Source organism: Colletotrichum paranaense (genome assembly GCF_030867605.1).
Source record: "Colletotrichum paranaense strain IMI 384185 chromosome Unknown Scaffold_9.1, whole genome shotgun sequence".
In the NCBI taxonomy this organism is placed as follows: Eukaryota; Fungi; Ascomycota; class Sordariomycetes; order Glomerellales; family Glomerellaceae; genus Colletotrichum; species Colletotrichum paranaense.
In genome coordinates, this window is record NW_026848967.1 from 537,644 (window position 1) to 562,131 (window position 24,488).

General features: G+C 53.3%; 5 protein-coding genes across 5 annotated transcripts; 3 read left to right on the forward strand and 2 right to left on the reverse strand.

The window, feature by feature from the left end:
• Positions 1-252: 252 nt before the first annotated feature.
• Positions 253-4,024, reverse strand: CPAR01_10933 (RecF/RecN/SMC N terminal domain-containing protein; the record flags this gene model as incomplete). The annotated part of the gene is made up of 5 exons (XM_060495193.1): positions 253-517; positions 582-3,667; positions 3,733-3,853; positions 3,907-3,947; positions 3,998-4,024. The coding sequence occupies 5 exons, from the start codon at positions 4,022-4,024 to the stop codon at positions 253-255; spliced, it is 3,540 nt and encodes a 1,179-aa protein (XP_060345541.1).
• Positions 4,025-4,549: 525 nt separating this feature from the next.
• CPAR01_10934 (inner centromere protein) lies at positions 4,550-12,272 on the forward strand (the record flags this gene model as incomplete). The annotated part of the gene is made up of 9 exons (XM_060495194.1): positions 4,550-4,725; positions 4,779-4,869; positions 4,924-8,837; positions 9,096-9,112; positions 9,168-9,195; positions 9,508-10,939; positions 10,991-11,152; positions 11,210-11,638; positions 11,694-12,272. 9 exons carry the CDS (start codon positions 4,550-4,552, stop codon positions 12,270-12,272), a joined length of 6,828 nt encoding a protein of 2,275 aa, XP_060345542.1.
• A 3,841-nt stretch (positions 12,273-16,113) lies between these two features.
• On the forward strand, positions 16,114-17,229 carry CPAR01_10935 (uncharacterized protein; the record flags this gene model as incomplete). The annotated part of the gene is made up of 1 exon (XM_060495195.1): positions 16,114-17,229. One exon carries the CDS (start codon positions 16,114-16,116, stop codon positions 17,227-17,229), a length of 1,116 nt encoding a protein of 371 aa, XP_060345543.1.
• A 411-nt stretch (positions 17,230-17,640) lies between these two features.
• CPAR01_10936 (uncharacterized protein) lies at positions 17,641-18,936 on the reverse strand (the record flags this gene model as incomplete). The annotated part of the gene is made up of 1 exon (XM_060495196.1): positions 17,641-18,936. One exon carries the CDS (start codon positions 18,934-18,936, stop codon positions 17,641-17,643), a length of 1,296 nt encoding a protein of 431 aa, XP_060345544.1.
• Positions 18,937-22,033: 3,097 nt separating this feature from the next.
• Positions 22,034-23,927, forward strand: CPAR01_10937 (uncharacterized protein; the record flags this gene model as incomplete). The annotated part of the gene is made up of 4 exons (XM_060495197.1): positions 22,034-22,372; positions 22,566-22,638; positions 22,687-22,968; positions 23,107-23,927. 4 exons carry the CDS (start codon positions 22,034-22,036, stop codon positions 23,925-23,927), a joined length of 1,515 nt encoding a protein of 504 aa, XP_060345545.1.
• Positions 23,928-24,488: the final 561 nt, after the last annotated feature.

A 24,488-nucleotide genomic window follows, 5' to 3' on the forward strand; every position in this document is an offset into this window, starting at 1 on the left:
GAGAGACAAGCCCGTCCGAACCCAGTGCAGAAAAACGACAGAAAGCGTGCTCCGCTGTGGTATCCAACGAAAAGAAATTTCAGCCCGACCCAGAAACCCCGTCGAGTACTCTTGCGCCTCTACTTCAGACCGGGAGAGAAGCCCTAATGGCAAACGGAAAAGAGGAAGAAAATCCCATCATCGTCATCATCATCATGTCGCGATCCGAAAACCATTTTAGAAACATTCACGAGCAAACGCGAACAAACACTTTTACTTCATGTCAGCAGGCGTCAATGCTTGAACCATACTGGTTCCTTCGCTGAAGCGAGTTCGGAAGATGCGGTTCGCGTTCTGGAACATGCCGTCCTTGAGAGAGACGACGATGAACTGCGAGCCCTTGAAACGCGTCTTGATCAGACGACCAATATTTTGCGTGTGGGACAGATCCAGCGCGGCGTCAACCTCGTCAAGAATGTACATGGGCGCAGGCTTGAACTGCAGCAGGGCCATGATGAGTGAAAGAGCGATGAGAGATCTAAATTGAAAGCGTTAGTTTGAATTCATTGAAACTTGGTGGAAAAGATTGAGTGTATGCTTACCTCTGACCACCAGACAGCTCAGTCAAGCTCTGCTTCCACACCTTGCCAAGGGATACCTTGACTTCGAGACCATCGCTGATGGTCTTGCCTTCAGGAGGGTCCAACTTGGCGAAACTGCCGGGCAAGAGCTCGTTGAAAATCTGACCAAAGTCGCCGTTGACCTTCTCCCATGTCTCTTGCAGGGCCTTCTTTTTGTAGTCGTCCAGGCTGATGATGGTCTCCTCAATCTTGCGCTTGTCGCGGATGACAGTCTTCATCATGTGCTTGAGTGACACCTCCTTCTTCTCGACACTCTCAATCATGTTCATGACCTTGGGGTTGATCTTCTTCTTCATTCCCTGGAAGCGGTCCGTGAGGTTACGGAGCGTCGACTTGCACTCGCCAATGTTCTGACCCTTGAAGTCATACGGCGTTCCTGAACGGCCAAAATTCTCCTTCTCGTCGGCAATCCAGTCGTGCTCCTTCTCCATGTGCGCAACAGTTTGCACGGCCGATTGCTGCTCCTTGTGGAACCTTTCGACCTGATGGCCAAGCTTCTGCATCTCGAGACTCTCCTCGGCAATGCGGGCGTTCTTGGATCGGGTGGCATCTTCAAGGGCGTGGAGTTCGTCATCGAATCCATGGAGCTTGGCCCGCTCATCGTCAAGCTCGGCCTGGACACCGTCAAGAGTCTCTTGCAGGGTGCCTTGCTGCTTGACAAGATCCTCGACGTCCTGCTGCTGGGCCTTGATGGCTACTTCAACCTCTTGCTGCTGTTCGCGGGCCGCGGACAAATCGCCAGAGACCTGTTCTGAGTCGAGCTGAGCGCCCTGTACTTCCTTCTGTAGAACCTTGACGGAAGCAGTGTTCTTGGTTAGGTCGGCCCTCAGCTTGTCCAATGACTTCTGGAGCTCAACAAGCTTAGCATCCTTGTTGTTGTCGAAGTCCTTCATGTCCTTCTCAATCCGCTTGACGTCAGCAGTGGCTTCGAAATGCCTCTTTTTGGCCTCCGCAGTGTCGCTCTTGAGCTGGGCAATGGTTTCCTTCATGTTCTGCACCTCTTGGATGATTGAAGAAGAAGAGTTGCTGCTAATCTGCTCTTCACCAAGCTTGATCTCGTGGCTCTTCAGGTCAAGTTCCTGCTTGATCTTGCGAGCGTGGTCAAGTTTTGACTTCTCACTCGCAATAGTGAGCTGAAGCTGGTGCAACGAAGACTCGGTCTCCTTGAGTTGGCGTGTGATCTCGTTAAGCTTTTGCAGCGTGACGAGCACACCACTGGAGTTGGGGGAGCTACCACCCGAGAGTGTGCCTGAAGGGTCATAAGAATCACCCTCAAGGGTGATGGACCTCATTCTAACGTTAGGGTCGAAGGTGACCCTCTTGGCCGTCTCTGCATCTGCGCAGATGAGAGTGTTGCCGAATACATACTCCATAGCGGCGGAGACCTCATTGTCGTAGCCGACGAGTGACAGGGCTAGGTCAACCTTGCCTGGTGCAATTCTTTGGGCAGCCCCGATGGCCTGAGCCGAGGCTTTGAAGGCCGCAATCTTGTTCAAAGGAATGATGGTGACACGCTTGCGAAGCTTTCCTCCTTGAAGCAGTTGAGTGCCAGTGACTTCGGAGTCAACCACGACGTTGTAAAGGCGACCACCAGCGCAAATCTCGAGCGCAGTACCGGCTTGCGTGTTTTGCTTGTCGAGTGTAAACAGCTGGGCAACCAAGCCCTTGACCTTTGATCTATCGAAGTTGGGTGTCGGGTCGGCATAGTTGAAGTCAATGTTGGCGACCTTGCGCTTCAGGCCGTCGGCCTCCTGTCGAAGACCTCGGATCTGCTGCTGCAGGGACGACTGCTTCTGGTACAATTGCTCTTCCTGGCCGGGCTCAAAGCCTAGTCGTCCGAGCTCTTTCTCGAGCTTCTGCGCCTGTGACCTTAGGCCTTCGAGATCCCTGAGAAGGTCGGCATTCTGCTCTTTCGCCTTCTTGGCTCGCGGCTCCTCCTCCTTGATACGCTTTTCGAGATGAGCAATCTTCATCTTTGCTTGCTCCTGTTCGGTAACCGATGCTGTCGCGCGGTTCCTTGCGTCTTGCAGCTGGCCTTGGTAACCGCTTTCTTGACCATCCTTGGATGCAACACCAGTCTGCAAGGTTTGCAAAAGTTCCTCCTTGGATTCGGCTTCTTGGCTTTGCTTCTCCAGGTCGTCCTTGGCTGCGTCGAATCGGGCTTTGATCTCCTCAAAGGCCTGAGTCTTTTCTTGCAGTGTCGCCTCCAGCTCCGCGACGTTCTTCTCGACAGCCGTCTTCTTCTCTTTCTCTTCCGCCATGCTGGACTTCTTCAAGTCCATGACCGTGGCAAGTCTGACCAGCTCGTTTGAGTGCTTCTTGACGGCATCCTCCAAGGCTTGCGCCTTTCCTCCTTTCTTCAACTCCTTGTCGCGCTGAGCTCGGACTCGTTTGACATCCTCTTCAAGGTGGGAGATTTCGCTCTTCAGTCGTGCCGCAGACTCCTCGAGGTCTTTTTGTCTTTGTTTCTTGCCCTCCAGGTCTGCTGCGGATTGCTCAAGCTTTTCTTGGCACCTTACGTAGTCGTGCGCCACGACCACCCGTGTAAGACGCTCGAGATCGTTCTGGGTTTGTTGGAAGTCCAGGAAGGCTCGCTTCTCCGTCCTGAGCTTCTCGAGCTTCGGCTCGATCTCGTCTCGTAGCAGCTCGGTGATTTCTTGCAGTTTCATCTCTTTCTTTGCCATGGTCTTAAGCGCCTTGTCCCTCCTGTCCTCAAACATTCTGGTTCCCGCAGCTTCTTCAATCATGGCCAGAATTTCGACCGGCTTCATGTTGAGAACCTTTGTGATTCGGCCCTGCATAATGAGGAAATTTGGGTTGTTAATGTTTAGCTGGACAGACTGGAAAAGGTTTTGTACAGTCTGTTGTTGGGCTCGGTGTCCATTGATGAGGTATTTGGATGTGCCACCAAGGACGATTTGTCGAGTTACACTGATGGTTGAGTACTCCTCGAAGCCGATCGGCGACTTCTTCTTGTCTCTATTGTCGAAAACAATCGTAACACTCGCTTTCGTCACACCGGCTTGACCGCGCTTGTAGATAAGATCCTGTTGCGAATAGCATCAGCTTCACCTGCCACCAGCAGAATGCACCGCAATGGATGGCTACGCACCTGGAGATTTTGCGCTCGGACTGTTGTCATGTTGGTAATTCCCAAAACGAAGCAGATGGCGTCCAAGATGTTGGACTTTCCGGAACCGTTGAGACCAGTGATCGAGTTGAAACTTTCGTCCCTGTATTGTGTGAGCTTTCGTCCCCTCACAGCCAAGGCAAGGGGTTTGTTTACCATCCCGAAATCACCGTTCGCACGGCATACGACTTGAAGCCCTGAATACTGTTAGCATCGAAAAGATAAAAGACGGAATGTGATCGCATACGTCTATAATGACCTCTATGACCCTCATGCTGCCGTAGTTAGTGGTTGACGATGGTGTTGCTGAGGAGTGTTGTCAGAGTCAAGGTCTTATTGTTTACTTTCGATCGGTCGCGTTTCCACTTCACCCCCCCTTCCCATGGATGGAAGGTTTGGACCCTCCCGCACTCCCGCCCGATAAGGCCCTTATCGGGGACAGCACACATATGGGGCGGGCAGTCACACAGGGCACCGCGAGTCTCCCGCAAGCCGCAAGCGCGACTGTCAATCTGTGATTGCCCCGGCTCAGGCAGCCCCACGAGCTTCAGCTGCGCTAAGCCGAATTCGGACTCGACCAAAACATTCGGTTCGCAATGCAATTCAAATCCAGGTCCATCAACACCACCACACATCCATACAGCTTTTGTGTGCTTTCCACTTTTTGCTTTCCTCTCCCCCTTCTTTTCCAGCAACTACCTTACTACACCTAGCTACCACATTCCGAACTCGATGACCAGCTAGCATTTCTCTTCTCTTTCACAGCGACACTCTTGCGCGTCGCGATCTACCCCTCACAATGGCGACGATGCGAGGAACGCGTGTGCCTATTGGCTCCGCGTCATGGATTAACGAAGAACGAACTACAGCCCTTAGCATCGTTCAGGCTGAGGCCGAGGAGTTCTCCTTTGCCGCGAGAAACGAGTTTGACTGGCTTAATGAGCATATGGCTGGGGTCTTCAACGAGAACGAGATGTATGGTGACCCCTAGCTAGTTGCTCTGTAACGATTGCTAACTACCTTGACAGCAATGTCGCCGAGATCTTCAAGACACCTGGAAAGCTTCGAAGCAAAACGCCCCGCACGGCGCGTAAGGTCGACAATGGCGAACCTCGTATCGTGAGTTTACTGCTCTCACGCGCGCAAATATCAACGTCCGCTAACAAGGTGCAGCCACTATCAGATGTGTTCTCTTCCACTCCCAACGGCGCCCCAAACACTTTCACACAACATCTTACTCGCGCTACTCCCACTGCCCACCCTGCGCCATCAACATCATCACCTTTGATCAACAGGAATATTTCGCCCCTCAAGGCTGCCCCCTCCCCTAGGCCGGTTTCGAAACAGCCCGTTGCACTAGCCGATTCCGGATACTATGGCAGCCAGGATGTCGACAACATGGACAACGAAGAGGAAGACGACGACGACATGGATGTCGACCTGATTGAAGAGGAGACACAGATTGGCGAGCCACGATCGAGCCCCCCAAAGACTGCTGGACGAACCGGCCATGTCGCCTTCGAGGCCATCGAGCAGAACGCGCCTCGAAGCCCTACCGAAACACGCACTATGCGCTCTCCTGAAGTTACTTTTCAAACGGCCAAGGAGGAACAGACAACGCGGGTTATACGCGATCTCATCGAGGAAGCTCCATCCCCAGCATCGTCCAAGACCTCAGCTGCCCCAAGCCCGGCCAAGGAAGCCAGAACGCCCTCGCCTCCTATCGTATCACCCAAGCCTCGCTCCGCAAAAAAAAGCGTGTCGCCTATCAAGGCCTCACCACAGAAGCGCTCCCCAGCGAAGCAGTCTTCACCGCCATCCTCACCTGTGCTTGGAGCTGCACCATCTCCCATGCCCGAGCCTTCGCCTGCTGCTGAATCACAGGACGATGTGGACGTCCACATGGACGATGATACACGATCACCGTCCGATGACGAGTCGAGCCCGATCCGCCCAGTCAGAAAGAGCAGCCTCAACTTTGCTTCACTTCCTGCTAGAGAGCCTCTTAAGAATAAGAGTATCGGGGCTCGCGTCTCTAGGACCAGCCACTTGGATATGAACCGTCAGAGTTACTACGGTCGGCAAACGGGAGGAAAGAGTTTGGGAAACAACATGGAACTACTTGGGGAATCAGATGACGAGGAAGGCAATGACGACGGAATGAGCATCGATGGCTCAGCCGAAGACACAAAGGAGGTCGACAACTACGCCTCCAACCACAACAAGACATACACTCAACGACTACAAGACCAAATCAACTTGCTCGGTAAATCTCAACCGAACGCAAGCCGACCTTCAAAGTCGATCCCGAGCTCAGCGGTTGCGCAACAGCTTGCACAAACGACTGCGACACAATCAGTTGCAGATGCCAAGGCAGCAACACCCGCGAAGAGATCTGCTGCACCACCGACTCCTGGGGCGTTCCCGGAGGACGATGATGAAGAAGACGAAGTGGAAGCGGGTGAAGAGGATGATTGGATTGCACCTCCTGTGCCTGCGAAAGATACGCCCCTGGCCAGTCCACGACCGCATTTGCCTAAGAGCCACACTGCGGACGTCATGGAAGGCATCGACAGGGCAGACACCGTCAGTGGCCCTGAATTTGCTTTGCCTAAGCAGCGGCAATCTCCTGGTCGCTCAGGCTCCCCCAAGCGGGCACCTGTCATCCCTGAGCGTACTACCAGTGTGTTTGGACATGGCAAATCTGCTTCTGTTTCTGTCTTGCCTGATCTTTCCAAGGACAAGATGGTTGAAGACCTGTCTCCAGCCAAGAAGCATGTTTCAGTGTCCAACCCTCTGTCAGCCGTGCCGGAGGATGGACGCCCCGAGACTCCTCAATCGCCTACACGAAGCTTCCGGGACAGTCCATTGAAACAGGTCAAGAACAAGCTGTCTTCCATTCTGAAGAGTTCCAAAGGTCTTCTTGCGAGCAGTGCGGCCATCAGCGCTGAAGGCAAATCTTCGCTAATGTCACCTTCCACCGCTCGCTTTGGCATCAACCCCGGTCCCTCTACAGACTCAATTGTACCCCAATCAATCGCCGCAGAGCCATTATATCCTGACCTTTCCAAGCGAATTGCAGCCGATGCTCAGACACTTTCCAGTATAGGGAGCCCTGAGAAGCCCGTTGCGCGCAGAACGCGGGCTTCCGTTGAGAAGGAGAAGGAAGATAAGCGTAAAGAGAAAGAGGCCAAGCTGATGGCTGATCAGATGAGCAAGCTGGACAAGGCTCGTGCAGATGAGCGGGAAAAGGCCCGGACTTTCAGCAAAGAGCAAGAAAAGATTGCCGCAATGGAGAAGAAGATTGCTGCTCAAAAGGAGAAGGAACCTGAACAAGAGCAAGTCAGGGAGGTTGAACGACCTGCTCGAACGCCGGCGCCTAAGGATGCACCCAAGCCCACAAGAACTAGCCCCCGCAAGGCCAAGGCTCAGGCTGAGGCCGAGGCTGCTGCCCAGGCCTCACAATCAGAAAAGCCCGACGTCGAAATGGCTGAAGCGCCAACCCCCAGGCCCCCGCCATCCGCTCCTCGCTCTGTTGGCCCTAGCCAGACGGCCAGGCAGCGGGAACTCAGACGTCCAATGAAGCCAACCAAGGAAGCACCCAGCAAGATCAAGCAAGCGCCTACCGTCATTCGCGTTAACACCGGCTCGCAACACTCGCAGTTCCACCCCTCCAACAGCACACTATCATCGGGTCTGCAAGAGACACTGGGCTCGTCGGTCAAGTCCAAATCAAGCCAGCCAGGCTCACATAGCAAGCAATCTCTGGCGAGCATGAAGAGCTCTGTCTCGTCCAATGGCCGACCGAAAGCACTCGAGCTTGCCGCCAAGCGAAAGGAACAGGAAGAGCGGGAGGCTCAAAGGAAGAGAGATGCGAAGCTCGAACTCGAACGGAAACGCGCTGCGATCCAAGAGGAAGAGCGCAAGCAGGAACTGCAAAGGCGACAAGAGGCGGAGAGACAGAGGGAGAGGGAGAGGGAGCAAGCCGAGGCGAAGAAGAGTGCACAGAGACAGGCAGCAATTGAGCGTGCCAAGCAGACGCGAGCACCACCACCTGCTGTGCGCTCTCAGCCCAATGGCCCTCCCGACTACACTGCCAGTCAACGCTCCGATGGCCAACCTCCCCGGCCTCCGTCCCGAATGAACTCCATGGCCCATCGGTCTCAAGAGGATCGACCAGTCAATGCTGTTCTTTCTAACGCTTCGAAGCCAGGCTCAAAGCGCCCCCTGCCGCAAGACAGCAGAGAGGACAATGGCTCTCGCAACCCTCCCGCACGTAACGGGCAGTCTTACAAGACCCAGGAAGCCAAGCGTCGTCGCACTAGTGATGACTTTGCCGATGAGCTTGACATGGACATTCAACCACCCAACATCAAGGGCCCCCCTGTTCGCCCTCCGTCAGTGGGTTTCAAGAAGGTTAGTAACTCATTACTCAGTGCGCACGACGGGAGCTTTGCTGACGTGGATCATCAGGACATGCCCACGAAGTCGACGTACGGCTACACCAACGCACCGCCGAGTGCCTCCAGAGATTTGTTCAAGTCTACCGTCACCGCCCAGCACCACAGCACAATTAAGTCCACAAAACAAGTGGATATGAATCAGTTTGCTCAGGGACACATTCCATTCGCGCCTAATCCAAACCCTGCCGGCCCGGCTCACAAGACACCGGCGCGACCTATGGGTGCTGCAAGCACAAAGTCTACCGCCAAGGCTACGAGATCGTCTCCTCGATTCCAAGACGGCGAAAAGATTGAGTTGCCTGAAATCGATACAGATGAGGACGAGGATGATGACGACTCCCACTTTGGGGTTGCCCCTTGGGCTGATTCGCCTGATTTGAGACGCGCCCTCATGAAACAGGAAACCATGAATCCTGAGGGTATCTTTGGGCCTCCCCGCGCCCTCAACATGGAGGAAGTGTTTAACAACAAGGAGAGATGGCACAAGTTCCGCGCGCGCACATCAAGCGCCAACTGGAGTGGATCGGATCGCTTGACAGAAGACGAGATTAGGAAGGATCTTGCAGCTCGCGACAAGCTTCGCAGAGAGGGTGGTTGGTCCTACGAGATGAGCAAGGACTTGATGTGAGAGTCGCCGCAGACTTGGCGTTGGTTTTGGTGGTTGGGTGACAGCTGTGTGGTTTACACATGCGAACGAACTCACGATGGGACATATGCAAGCAGATCATACGGCTGCTCAGATGGCTGAGTAAAGCCTGGCGTATTCTTTTATTCTTGCAAGGAAGCAAGAAAACTTTTATTGCGGGCGTTGAGCAGCATAAGGCATGCAATTATGACCGTGTTAATATCGAGTAAAATGGCAATTCCGCGTTACCTTTGAAGCTATGATGAGCCTCGTGGTATGTTAGCTACGAGTCGGACATGCACCTGAGGGCTGGCTGTCACGGTCTCCAGCTTTCATTCGATCGCATGGATGGGAGAGGTAAGGCTCCGAGTCCTGAGCTAGGGTTGTGTCATTCTCGTTGACAGGGCAACCGTCCCGGACGCTATGACCGTACCTGCCAGGATCCGACGCGGTTGTGCACCCAGGTACCTAGATAGTTAACGCGCTGGACCCTTGTTAGTCTCCAAATTTCCTGGTGGTATCCGTAACCTCCAACAGTTTCCAGGAGCTGTCAATTCATCCACCAATTTCTTGACTCGGATTCGCGAAACGACCCTTTCTTTTGTGCTGATTCGGGTTGCGTGATCTCCTGTATCCGTGATAATCCTGGAGAATGGGTGCTAACGACAGCACGGAGAGCCGCAAGCGCAGTCGTGCCACACCAGCGAAACCAGACCACAGTATCCCATCGAGCTTCAAGAAACGGAAGCTAGACGCCAACGGCAACCCGATTGTCGCTTCTTCTCCGACGACACCCAAAAGTACTCTCGGGGCCAATTCATCCGCTCTGAAGAAGTCCGCTCGCAGTAAAATCACATCCTCGCCCGTCTCGGCATATGACGTGCCAGACTCCCCCGAGGACAACCCGCCACGTCGAATCCGCAATGTAAGAAGCGTTGACCGACCGACTGCCAAGGTTCCGATCCCGCCTCGCCGCAATGTCGACGTTGATATTTACGATATTCCCTGCTCCGACGATGAGCTGCATTCGAGCCCGAAGGAGGTGAACTCGCAGAAAGCGAGCCCTACGAAGAGAAAGAGCAACGCCGCGGCCGGCCACGATGTAAATGAGGTCAATGGAGGGGAGACCATCGAGCAGCCACAGCCTCAAAAGGGCAAGAGCAATAAGGTGCTGGGAAAGGACGAGAAGGTTGCTTCGACGGAGGAGTCTTCCTCGCAGATACGATCAAGCGGACGCCGGAGAACTCTGACAGCGAAAGCCCTCGAGCATGTGGAAAAGGTTGCGAGTCGCTCTGCGACTCCGACTTCTCACGCGAGATCTTCTGCCACTGCGAATGAAGTACCGGAGTCCAAAAAGGCTACAGGGAAGGCGAACCGCAACATATCTATGCCTCTGAAAGGTATCTTGACACCGTCCAAGCGGGACGGTACGCCGAGAAGGAGTAAGAGCGTAGCGTTCGATTCTGCTAGTGCTTTGGCTCAAGAGGAGGTGTTTTTCGAGGATCTTCCGACAAAATCTGGGAGAAGCCGAAAACCATCACAAAAGGTGGTTGAAGCAAAAGTAGTAGTGGCGAAGACCGCGAAGTCACGAAAGGCGCCGCCCAAGGTGATTGACGAGGAGTCACAGGAGGAAGAAGATGTGGAGTCAGAGGTCGAAGAACAGCAAGATGAAGAACCGGTAGCAGAAGCGTCAAAGCAGGAGGAAGAGGAAGACGAGGACGTTTGTTCGATATGCACGAAGCCCGATTCCAAGCCTGGGAACAGAATTTTGTTCTGTGATGGCTGCGATAAGGCGTTCCATCAAAAATGCTACAACGTGCCCAAGGTTCCCCGGGGAGACTGGTTCTGCAACGATTGCGTTGGGCAGAAGCAGTCGCGAGCAGTGGCAGCAGACGAGGCGGTGAAGACTCCCAATTTCGCAAAACACCTGAGCAATCTGCAAAGGGTGCTACTAGACCGGTGTACGGGTCGCCGACGAATCAAGCTGATTGACCAGGATGACGCCTACGAAAAGGCGCATCGGCTGGTAGAGCAGACGGTACTGGCTGGGGAGGGCAACTCCATGCTCGTAATAGGGGCAAGGGGTTGCGGCAAGACCACGGTAAGTCAACACTTATGCACACTGCATCGGTGCTATTCTAATATCAAACAGCTCCTCGAGAGCATAGTCGACGACCTGTCTTTGCAGCACAAGAAGGAATTCCATGTTGTAAGACTAAACGGTTTCATTCACACCGACGACAAGCTGGCCCTGAAGGAGATTTGGCGGCAGTTAGGCAAAGAGATGGAGGCGGAGGACGAGGCCAATGCTCGGGTTTGCAGTCCCAATACCTCAAGAGATAAAAGCCAAAGAAACTGACGAATCGTGTAGTCAAATTACGCCGACACAATGGCCTCGCTGCTTGCACTGCTATCTCACCCATCGGAAATGGCACAGGCGGAAGAGGGTGTGACGTCGCAAGCGGTCGTCTTCATCATTGACGAGTTTGACATGTTTGCAGCGCATCCCCGGCAAACGCTGCTCTACAACCTATTTGATATTGCACAGGCGCGTAAAGCCCCTATCGCGGTGCTGGGCTGTACGACACGCATGGACGTAGTAGAATCTCTGGAAAAGCGCGTGAAGAGTCGTTTCAGCCACCGTTATGTCTACCTGTCCCTCCCAAAAAGCTTGCCGGCATACTGGAAAGTATGCAAGCAGGGCCTTTGCGTCGATGACGAGGACATGGACGTCGAGGGCATCGATGTCAGTGTTGATGGACACGAAGCTTTCCACGCAAATTGGAAGGCTATGGTTGAGGTATGTTTCCAGGCCAGATTGGAGGAGGGCTGAAAATTGACTCACCTTTCCACAGGTTCTATACAAAGAAAAGGCATTCCAAAGTCTATTGCAATACCACTACGCAACGACAAAATCCGTCTCGGCATTCCTGTCAGCGTGCATCCTTCCCCTCTCCGCGCTCTCGTCTACATCTCTAGACCTCGTCATTCCGCCAACGCCCAGCGGCGCGGTCGTCTCTCTCACGCCACCGAACTCCAAGCTTCACCTTTTGTCGTCGCTCTCAGAGCTGGACCTGGGCCTCCTCATCGCAGCAGCGCGACTGGACATTGTGGCACACACAGACACGGTCAACTTTGCAATGGCGTACGACGAGTACGGCTCACTGATGGGTCGGCAGCGGGTGCAGTCGGCCAGCTCGGGACTGCTGGCCCTGGGCGGCGGCGTGCGGGTGTGGGGCCGCGGTGTGGCTGTTCTCTCATGGGAGAGGCTCGTTGCCCTGGGGCTGCTGGTGCCGGCGGGTCTCGGGACGGGTCGGGCTTCGGGGTACGGCGGGCTGGAGGGGAAGATGTGGAAGGTGGATATGGCGCTCGAGGAGATTCCCGCGGGGTTGAAGTTGAACAACGTGTTGGCGCGGTGGTGTAAGGAGATTTGAGCGTGAACATCATTCTCCGATGAAGATATGACTAGGGCGTATAGAATCAGGCAATACACCAGTTATGAGCCATTGCTAGGCTTCCATATTTGCACCCCTAGGACCTGTAACAGTAGTTGGAGGCAAAGGAGCTGCTGATAGTGAAAGTTGAGCGCCTCCTTGGCGATCTCATTTCCACAACTGGTTCCCAGGGCTTGGCGCCACATGAGTACGGCGCGGTCTAACGATTCGTAGGGCGTGGTTGGCATAAGGTGGTCTGATTGTCTATCAAGTAAGGATGCCAGACATGCCAGGCGAATATCTACCTTGGGGAGCGTGGGAGGCAAGTAGGCACGTTTGGACCAGGTAGTTGTTTTGATGCGGCGCTAGGGAGACGATCCGGCCCGGTGTCTAGGCTGCTTTTGTCAAGGTCGGGGTGTCGTTGGGTTCTTGTTTGGAATCATGGAAATGCAGTCTGCTTATGGATGTAAGATGTAGGTGTGAAGAGAGGGGAATACGAGGACGGCGGGCAGTATTTCTATCTCTCTACTCTTGTTCTCCAAGTCTCTAGGGCGGTTGGTTTTTTTGGGATTCTTTTGTGTTTAGTGATCATGAGAGTAGCGCATTTCGGGTAGCGTCAGCCGGGCGATTGTAATACTATAGTGAACTACCGATGTCTTTGAGTGTATCATGAACCGAAGCGGACTCCATTGGTTATGGTCTGCTGTCAAGTAAGTCCTAGTTTAAAGTCTAAATTGGTTTGTGGTAGTGCAGTGTGGTAGTTTGAAGGTTTGATGATGGTTGTTGCTTGGGGGAATTTGATAGCTGCGTAACGGCCGTAACGTCGTCGTCGTCGGACGCGGGGGGCGAAGGCCAAGATGCAGAGTATGAAGATCTTTGGCACTTTGGGTGCGCCTTTGCCCTTTTTGCGTTTTGTTTCTTGTTTCTCTATAGACAGGCACCTGAATACTGTATGCGGTCAACTTATGACCCCGGTCACGAGGCAGGGTGGGTTGAAGAAGGGAGTGTCTGGCGGAATTATAACCATATCTCCGTAGCGGAGAATGGATGAAGACATGGATTTAGATGATGTCACGATGTCACGATGTCACGATATCGCGGAGAAACACGTGCTGAATAAGATAGAGTATGATCCCTTCTGGCCGGGGGATATATTCATAATTAAGCGATTTTCAGGAGGCAGCGAGAGGGGGAAGGGAGGGGAGGTTGGAGTAGCCAGGGTTGTGGTTGATCTGACGGGATGACGGGGTTCGTGAAACCTTTGATCATCGTAGCAGTGCATGGGCTGTGATGGCCTGTCAGAAGGTAGGGGGAGGACAGGACAGATTATCTCTTTAGATGCTGCGTGAGACTGCGTGAGAAATGAGCATGATCAAATGCGGTTGTCAGCTTGTCTACCTCTCTAAGGCTGGTTGACGAATGTAAGAAGACGGTGAGTGCAGTCTGAAAGGTCCAGTGTGTTAGTCAAGAAGCGCCAAGGGACGGCGGCCGCCTCGGGTAGTTTGTGGTAGTTTAAACGACGTTGGAGGTGTCAGTGACGTCCCTCCCTCGGGCGGCCGCGTGCCAAGAGATGTAAGCCGGCCGCTCCCTCCCAAAAGAGGCTTTTCTCACCTACATTTGAGGTACACAACATCTCCACTGCCCTCATCTACCGAAGTCTGGACCTCATTGGATCCTTTCCGAAGTGCGCATGGTCGCGCACCGCCTGCAGCTTTACATAGGTATGAAAAAAGAGGCGTTTGTATCAAGAATCCCATTATTCTCGTATTCGCTCATGCTGGAAAGATGGAGATTGGTGAGAGAGAGAGAGAGAGCATGCAAGCCACACGCGTGGTTGTTGGTGTAGGTACTTTGGCTGGACGGAAGGGCCCTGCAGCTCGGGACTGGACGTCTTGGTGCTTGATTGAATCGTTGCATCGGCCCAATGACAGCACCCGTCTCGATACTTTCCAGGCAAAGACGGGGTCGGGTACGGATACCTTTAGTGATCAGTCGTCCATCGGGTACAGGGTGGTCCCACAAGTCTGGGAACCCGGCGGCCGCCCGCCGCCACGTTGCGGCGGGTTGAATTCCGCACACGGGCATCCAATCTGGTGGGTTTCTTGGGGGGGGTTTGGGTGGTTTGGGTGTGTTTCTCTTTTCTTTGAGTTCCATTAGGTTTTGAGTGTCTGGGTCCTCCAGGTGCCACTGTCATCTGTCATCGATCCGAGTTAGCCATGTGCCGAGAAACACCAGGGCAGTCTTGATCCATCATCTTCTCTCTCCCCCCCAGGACCACTGGACCGTCCACCCGAACACAATGTCTTTTGAAAACATCCAGTGGGACACATCAGCCGCATGATCTCTTTTTGTCTCTGAGTCTGGGGAAGGGGGCTGAGCTGATGGGACGACAGAAAAAGACAAGAGAAACGTCCGAGCCGAGCTGCCTGCCTGCCTGCCTTGGTTTTAGTGGCAGCACAGAAACTTGTCCCCTTGTTCTATGTACGCAGTAAGGTACTTTTTGTGTGTGTGTGCGTGCGAGAGTGAGGGAGAAGGGCGGCGGCCGCCCATGCTTCTTCCCCCCATGCCATCCCAATCCATCCCGTGGCCCCCGACGACTTTTGTACGCATACAGAAGTACGAACACCTCAGTTCAGCCAAAAAGGTGTGAGGTAAGATGTGCATGGGTCCCGTCCGCCTGATGAGATTTTCTCGTTAATTTTCAATTTGTGATTCTCTCCGAAGCTGGGGGAAAACAAAACTAGGAGGTTGACCGCATCTTTTTTATTAAGTGACATTGGGCTACAAGTACTAAACGAACTGGCATCAGTTCCTTCCTTACCCGCTCTCCGCCGCTTTCTTTTCAGTGATTGGCCTTGATTTTCTTTCCGTCTTTCTGACGCTGTTCTTGATCAATCATCATCCTTGGTTTGCCATCTACTATACCCAAGGTACATATCCCTTCCTACTTCGAGGTCATCCCGAATCTACTTCGTTTCCCTCAAATCTCCTACAACTTTACACTCCCAAAACACCTGCCTTGCCTTACATCACTCAACTACCTGGCCTTGATTAAAAAACAACTCCGTGGTAGTGCCCCTTCTTGTTTCTTCCCACGGACACTAGACTTTCCTCACCTCCAAACCTGCTCTTCACCGGAATCCTTGCCCTGCTCCCCTTACCCAGAGCCCTGTCTTTTACCGGCTCCAACCCTTTCCGGCAGGGAACCCAGCTCAAGGGGACACACATACCTAGTGCACACTACACAGTATATCTTACTGCGGTACAGATACTAGCATCCGTACGGATAGTGTGGGTAGTCGGGCTTCACCGTGCCATCACCGCCCACCACGCACAGCTACGCCTCGCGGAGCCAATCTCATCCGGCCGCCCTCTGCGCCTCCGTCCTCCGTCTCCGTGCCAAGCTGGCACTGCCTCCGAACCTCAACGCATCGATTCCACTTCCACCGCATAACCTGGCAAGGCCCCATTTCAATACCCTTCCGGGCTTCCATCTACCGTTTTACCGCAAACTTGACTTTTCAATTCTCGATTTTCAGACCCGAATTCTTGGGACTACACTACCAACCTTACTCACCTACCTAACCTCTCAACCGACTCCTCTACACCAAATCTATTCCATTTTCTTGTTCTTGTTCCATCCCATATCCGCTTCCGCAACAGAGCTGCTTTTCACCCCCAAACTAGAGCTCAATAACCTTAAACTCACATCACATCTTAACCTTCAAACTCGTCTCCAGGTACAGACTTTCTGCACATGGGGTCGAATACCCGCATCTAAACAGAGAACCTCCTCCCTCCGCCCACCAACACATCTATTTTTCTCTCTCTTCCCTCAACCATGTCAAAACGCACAACCTTCACCACAATCTCCCCTCTACCCCCAGGCATCACCCGCGATGCCGTCCTCGACTTCCTCCACAACCACCTCGAGATGATCGACCTCAACCCCCTCATCAAAGAACGCCACCTCATCCCGCCACCACCCAACGCGCCCCCCGAAGAGCACGCCTGCGCGTGGTACTCCCTCACCGACGAGATCTCCTACCTGCCCGGCGGCCTGGCCACGGGTAACGTCAGCTACACATGCTGCTTCCACGACCTGCTCACCGGCCTGCAGACCCACTGCTACGCGCCCATGGGCCTCGAGATCCGCGACAAGTGGACCGTGGCCGGTTCCCTGCCGGGGGAACCCGTCGAGCCCGTCGAGCTCGGCATCGGCGCCCCGCTCACGGGGCTCTACATCCGCGAGGACGTCGATATGCGCTGCAACGTCTTCACCTCGAGCTTTGTCAAGAAGACGCTCAAGAAGAGCCATGGTTTGCTGGTCGACCGCTTAAAGACAAAGGTTCACCGCACCGTCGTCGCGGCCGCGCATCAACGGCACGGCAGTCAGAACTCACTACCGGGGTCGGTCAGGTCCGGCTCCAGCGGGCACAGCGCCACGCAGCTGCAGCATCAACAAACATACCCGAACCCGGCTTACACGAACAACAACGTCCTCGGCAACCAAATCAGTCTCCCATATAGACCTTCATATCCCAACAACAGCATACCCGTAACCGCACCAACACCAGCACCGACACCCCCAGCCAGCGACGGCTCCCAAACCTCACAAAACGCATACCCGGAACCCCTCCGTGTCCGCCGCACCACTAACCAAACTGACTCGACGTTTTCTCATCAACACCAACATCAACATCAGCAGAAGCCGTCGTGGCCGGATATCAAATCGCAGACGTCCACCGCCAACGGGTACGCGCACGCCAATTTCTTGTCCGGCCATAACAACGCATACGACGCGAAGCCTTTACCTCCGTCGCCGTACGCGGGTGGGAGAGCGGGAGCGGGAGGTGGTGGAGGAGGTAATGTTGGTCAGCAGCAGCACCAGCGGAATGGGTGTCAGCAGAACAGTGGCGCAACGCTGCAAGGGCCCTTTGTCGCTGAGCTGGAGTGAGTGAGATTTCGGGAGGGGAGTGGTGGCGGAGTGTGCCCTTTGTGTCACAGTCTTTTGTTTCCCGTCGTTTCGGCCTAAGGGTCTGTTTGTGTTGCTTATATAAACTCGATACCCCATATCTTATTGTTAATTTTTGGCAATTTATCAAAGACATGTATACTAGTACATGAGAACTTCTTCATTGCAAGTGAGATCTAGGTATTTTGTGTAGCACGGGTGTGGCGCAGGTTCCGTCCTTAGGTTGGTGAGATTGGTGAAGTTGACTAAGATTAAGTCTCAATTTTCCGGACATGAGGCTGAGATCTTGTCGTCTTTCATATTCAATTGAATGACTAAGATCTTATACAACAAACCGCTATTCCAAATAGGCAATCTTTTACATCACAACACAAACTAACAAACACCGTGTTGCTACAGACCGAAAATCCTTCTCAACAGAGACATCAAATCCCCCGGCAACTTTCTCATCAAGCTCATCATTCCCTCCCGAGCCAGCTGAGACCCCTGAGCTTCCTGGCCCTGTTGCTTCTCCTGCTCCTTCACCTGCGTCTCCATCCCCTTCTTCGGCGTGGGCGTATACCTTCTTTCCCCATCCAACCTCTGCATCCCATATCTCTTGGTCACAAGCGTAGACCAAACCTCCATACCCAAAATCCACGAAACGCACCCGTCCCGCAAGATGCTCAAATTCACATCATCAACCTCGTCTTCCAACATCGGCAGCCCCTCGCAAACTCCAAGAAACTTCTTCACAAGATCACTAGTCTCCTCGCCCAGCTTCGTCATGGCCTCTTGCGCACCCATCTGGTCCTCCTCCATGAGAACCCTCACACCATTATGCCCGTCCTCGCCCTTGGCCTGCTCTTTATCGAAACTGTAAATGTCGTTTTGGTTGATGATGACGTCGACGCAGAGACCCAGCAGCGAGTCCACCGCGGGACTCTGCAAAAAGCCGGGGCGGATGGCGCGGTCGATGAGGAGGAGCGCCATGCCCGGGAGGACGCCAATGGTACGCCGCCGGACGACGACGTACCTCTCCCGGCTCGGCACGCAGTTGTGTCCTCCCACCTCCCCGTCCGGCCCCGTTCTCCGGAGCGCCACCTCGTCGCCCACGCCGTCGAGGTAGTCTGCGAAACTGTCCACGAAGAAGTCCCACGAGTCGAGCGTGCCGCCTACGGCGTCGCTGCGATAGCGTATTGCAATGTCGGCTGCCATGCGGACGCCCACCCACACCTCGTCATCCTCGTCTCCGTCCCGATCTTGCCCAATCTCCTCGGGATGCCGAAACGCGCGGACCATGGCGGCAGATTGCCTCCGCACCTGGGCCTCGCCCTCCTCCGTATCGTCCACGTTGTCCGTGAACTCGTCAATGACGAAGAAGTGGAGCATGACGAGCGCAGCGAGAAGAACGTGGCGCGTGGGCTGGTGGGCGTAAATAATGCATGCTATCTCGGGGAAGTCGCCGGCGATGATCTTGGAGATGAAGAGTTCGTTGATGCCCTTGTTGATGGAATTTGGCTTGGCGTTGCTGTAGCAGTAGCCTCGCAGCCAGCTCTCGGATTCGGCCTTGATGTACTGGGAATTTGGGTGGTTGTTTGGGGGGTAAGGAGATGGCCAGCTTGGGTGTCGGCGCCAGTCTGCTAGGAAATCTGGGATTTGGATGGTGGTGTGTTGGACGGTATGTTTCTCAGTGATTGGGGACGCCATGATTTACGGCTTGCCAACGTAGATCCAGTTGTCTGGACTCTGGAGTAATATGACTGGATGATGGTGTAATTGAACTCTTTGAAGGGAAGAGGAGATTGCTGTTGACAAGTGAGAGCAGCAGGATTTGGTTTAATGTCTTAGGCTTCAAACGTTTCTTTGGCCACTGCTTGGAACTGAGAGCTTTATAGCCATCCTTCGAGGGGCTAAGCCGTACTACCAGCAGACTTTCGAGTCACGAGGCTCAGCAAAGACTGACAGGAAGCCTAGAACTTGATGTCATCCAAGGTACACGATATCACATCCGAACCAACTTGTCACTTTCAGACTTGATAACGGTCATCATATCGGCACACAATCACTTCCTAATCCGGATGTGAAACGGGGCCTCTTCCCACTCCGGAGACAAGGGACAGAGGCCAAAGGACGCAAAAACCTGATGTGAAAAGCTTCTCCACCTCCAACACGAAGAAAAAACTACCGATACACTGCCCATAAGGCGTCCCATCGAAGAGACTAGGCTATCGCCGTAGCCCACCGGAAAACCCTCTAGTGCCCCCACGCAACTCAGCCCTATCGCCATTGAGGAACTGCACAGCAGACGCTTGTTGGTTCGCAAACGCACCTAGGCCAATCAATTCGTGGCCCCCAAAGCCCATAGGGCTGAGACTTGTCCGGTCTTGTTGAAGAATCCGGTTCCAGGTCCGCGGTAGAGTTACCTTCGGACCGGGGCTGAGGGCTCCCCGGTCCCCGGCTCTCCGCCCTTCTCTTCCTTCCTGTGCCTCGGGCGGTGGCACGGTGATGGATGACTGGCTGTTTCCACACCCACACACACACACACACACACACACACACACACACACACATCCACTATCACTATCACTATCACACACTCTCTCACACATACACACTCACACAACGCCAACATCCTCTTACTTGCTTGTCCCGAGAATATCCATAAGATCATAAGCATGGGACAAAACTCCATCAAAAATAAAACATGCAACACCAGGCATTCGCCGGTCGTCTCCGACCCGACTACTACTCTGGCCCTCGCTGGTTTATCAATGGGAGAGCGGACGGGATCCCGAGTTCTCCAGTGGGTATGGTCGCATGTGTTGAGACGATCTGGCAATTCTGTTCTTGTTCCAGCAGGCTGGTTGACCGCGGAGCGTCGTTGGACGGGCTCGGCGGGATTACCAGAACCAGGACCCCGGGATCGACATAAGCCAGGGGATTAGTCACAACGTATCTAAGCCCCCCAAATTGGGGTCTGGAAAGTGGGATGTGGAGAACCATGTTGGTCACAAGTGCATGCTCTCTTTTTACTCAATTCGGCATCATCTTACCCCCTCCTCTCGTGCCACACCTTGTTCTGGCCGTGGTTGGGAGGACCGGTGGGAGCTGACTGTTTGCTTCGCCCGAGGCTAGCACACGGTGGCGGTGGTCCAGGCTTATACGGGCTGGGGGGGCATTTGCGTCGTTCAAGGTCTCGGCCCGGGAAAAGCGGGGCCGGCGCGGGCGTCCGGCTCTAGCAGGCAGCACAAGGCAAGGCTTGGGTGGCAGCCTGCCAGGCAGACATGGACGGAAAAGTCATTCGCGGGCGATGGTTGCTCCCTTCAAGGTGCTTCTAGATCGGGGATTGTGGCAGTCAAGACTTTTTTGTAGAATTGTTATCTGGCCACATGATCTTTACGGGTGAGCATTAAGCGGACAGGTTTGGAAATGACTCTTTCTCATAGTGCGAGGTTCAGAACATTAAATCTTTCGATTAAGCGGCAAGTTGCCTTACCAAGATCCAATTGCAAAGCCAATCGCGCGAACCTTGGAGGAATGGATATAGCTTTGGCCGTCACTCAATTTATCTAAGAGCAATCTCACGACAACGGTCCCTCAAGAGACACGTCGCACCTACATGCCAACTCCATCGCGAGGTTCTCAATCAAACACGCCCGCGCGGCATAAGACATGAGAAGCAAAAAAAACGAGAGAAACGACGTAGATTCGAACTCGCAACCTCCAGAGCCCATCATCGTATTCCGTAGAGAAACGTACATGTGTGAATACGCAGGCATCACATCATAAACATCGCTCGTCACCAAAATTACTATGGAGAACGATGCCATAAAAAAACAAACTATCCATGGCATTATGTAGGACCGTGAGCCAACATACGCTTCCACCCATTCAAGGGCAGGAATCGTACCGCTCAGCCATCGACTACAACGGACGGTGTTTGTTGAAAGATGCACCACTTTTGGTCCCTATATATCATTCTGCATGTCCAACATTGTGCTCTTGGTAACTTTGAGTCATCCCGCCTCCCGAGAACCGCTTTACACCCGAGCGATCAGCGATAAGGTAAAAATATAAAATCAAATACATCATTCTGCTATATCATTCTACTAATCTCACATATTATTGGCCCATATCCTCATCGTCATTTTCACACAGTACCCGTTCTGAAAATACAAGACCTATAACATCGCCTCTCATTTCCTGGCAGTCTAACGCTTCACAGAGCTGCAGTCAACGTGTGTGGGCGCCGGATGATACGTTGCCAAACTGAAGTTGGAGTTTCTGCCATTGGTGTAACGAGATAGGAATCGTGAAACAGACTCGTTCCACTGAGGCAAGGGGACGAAGGTAGGCTTCACTTCCCCGCGCGCCTGTCCACTCGCTGAAGCGCCGTGCAGCTCCGTCAACGAATAGAAACAAACTCAGATATCTTCAGCTACTAGGGCCAGAGCAAAGCGGCAGTGTTGGACTCCGAGGATCAGCTCCAGTTTTGTTGGTCGTTGGGCGCTTAAGTATGGCTTTGACCAGTCGCGTGCGGTGACGCCCGCCCGGAAAAGCGGGATCTCGAGGCTGATGCCCCGACTTCACTGATCGTCTGGGGAGATTCACTGCACTCGTCCTCTTTCCATCTCTAACTTCTAAACTCATACCAGGAATCATCAGAGCGAAACGCCGTTAGCCGGAATCAAGTCTATTGCTTTTCCTTTTTTTGGACTCTATCACCCGTTCGATCGTTGTTTCCGAGCGCTGAGCCCAAATCATCACCACCTCTCTCGTTGGCCCATCACTGGCCGGATTGAATATGGAAGAGAAGGCCCCTGCAGCTGAGAATATCTTGCGCCAACTGGATCTGTTGAAGAAACTAGACCTCTCAGATATTGAGGTTCAAATTCTTGATATTCTAGCCTACGACGTTCGAGCGACCAGTTGGGGGACCGCTTCAGAGGCTGCATTCTACTTGGACGCTCTGTGCCCTCCTCTAGAACAGCGCAAAGAGGCAGAAGGCTACTTCTATGTCATTTGGGGCCTCGTAACAGATATTGCAACCAGTCATGACGTGACAAAAGAGACGCAAACTCATCTCGTCAACACCCTGTCAGCATTGCAGCAATGTGCAAAAGGTGAAATCGACATCTGGCGTGTAAGTGTATTTCGCTAACGAGCACTCAAAATTGCTCATTAATGTTGGAGACCCAGTTAGTCACTGGTGGAAGGTCATCATCGTCGAGCATCATCAAACGCCTGCCAATTATGGAGGTTATCTCACGCTGAGTCACCGCTGGGGCTCTTCGCCATTCGTTCATCTCACATCGGACACACTGCCCGCATTCCAGAAAAACACAGCTATCAAGAGTCTTCCCAAGACCTTCCGCGATACGATCGCGCTGGCTCATCACTTCAATATTCGTCATATCTGGATCGACTCACTATGCATCCTTTAAGATAGCCCATTAGATTGGAAGAAAGAGTCCTCCAGAATGGACCACGTGTACTCCAACTCCACCTGCAACATCGTTGCCGCACACTCCGAGGGACCCGATGGTGGACTCTTCACAGCGAGAGATCCATCCGTCTTGGAATCGTTTGTTGTTTGTTCAGAGAGGACGGATATCCCGTCTGGCAAATACACCGTCTGGGATTACACGTCCATCCTAAACGACTACAACAGAGCCCCGCTGTACGAGCGCGGTTGGGTCTTCCAAGAGCGCTTACTACCCAAAAGGACTCTTCCCTTCGGTAAAGACCAAGTCTTTTGGAAATGTAGACGGCGCCTTGCCTGCGAGAGCTTGCCCGACGGCATACCGGTGGCACCAGACAACGACGTGGTCGAGCGCGAGAAAGGCGTCGCCCGAATACGCAGAATGCGCCCCTAAGAGGAAGAGGATTTGCCAGAGGATGAAGAAATGTTCGCAACTGTCTGCGAGCACCTGGTTGAGGAGTACTCGGGCTGTAGCTTGACCTACGAAAAGGACAAGCTCGCGGCCTTGAATGGAATGACCGGCATCTTTTCTAATGCCTCCTTGAGTCGATACATTTCTGGCATCTGGAATACACACATCGTCCGACAAATTTGCTGGAGCTTGAACCCTGCGGCGGAAAAGAAGCCCCGACCTGCTCATCCCGCCCCATCTTGGTCGTGGGCTTCCGTGCAAAGCAAGGTCTCGTTCAAGGCCATCGTGAACAACGACGAGAGCATCTTACATCTCGCGCGTCATTTCTACCATAGCGCCCATAGCGATGCTCCCGCAGGACGCCGCATACCACTCGGAGGCTATATCGGCATGAGCGGCAGCGTTCATACTCTCAAAGTGTCGCACATGTCCAACGACGGGGTTTCGCTGAGTCTTGATGGAAGGTCGGAGCGGCTGGACTACAACCCTTTCGTCTTTGACTTTTATCGGAAGGATTTACTCCCCGTGGAGGTGGTCATCTTGCCACTCATGTGTACCAGGGAACCTCCCGTCAACGCAGAGGGCGTCGAGATTGCCGGTTTGATATTGCATCCTTTGGGCTACATCATCGACGACTGCGGGAACATGGCACTTCGAGGATCCTACAGCTACGAACGTGTGGGGCTCTTCAACTTCAGGCCATATGATGGGAAAGGACAACGATTGCTCTACGGGTCACATTTCACCGAGGCAGAGAAAATCAAAGGCCCGTACAGGAGCAATCACCGTATACATTTAGAGTAGTCCGTCATTCGTAATGAAAACAGACCATCAACATCTGTGATTCACAAAGTGAATGTGATCGTGTCTATAAAGCTCGAGTCTGATAGAGAAGAGATTTTTCCTGCAGATATTGCGACTTCATTGTAGCTGAAATCGAGCCCATAGTGCTTTAGTCGCAAATTCGAATACCGATGATAGACAGCGATGGGAAAGACTTGACCAGAAGTCATTCCTCGTTTTAGGCCCATCCACCTTATCCCTAATTACCCAGGCTGAGCTCGACAATCGTAGACAACTGAGCAAAAAGATTATGAAGTTGATCAAGAGCCTCAAAGTCCATACTTCGCCCTTGCTTTTCGTCCCTCGCTCAACTTACCGCCCATTGTCTTAACACTGCCCAAGAAAAGATCACGATTAAACCAAACCATTTTGCAAGTAACCTCAGGAATGAGTAAGCAAGTTTTCTGAGTCCGAGAATCTACTGGGGAGAAATATAACATAAGCTTAGCCTCTGGAGAAAAGCACTACACGGTTACGATGAGGGCTATCTATACCCAATATATCCCAATTCACAGACATTTC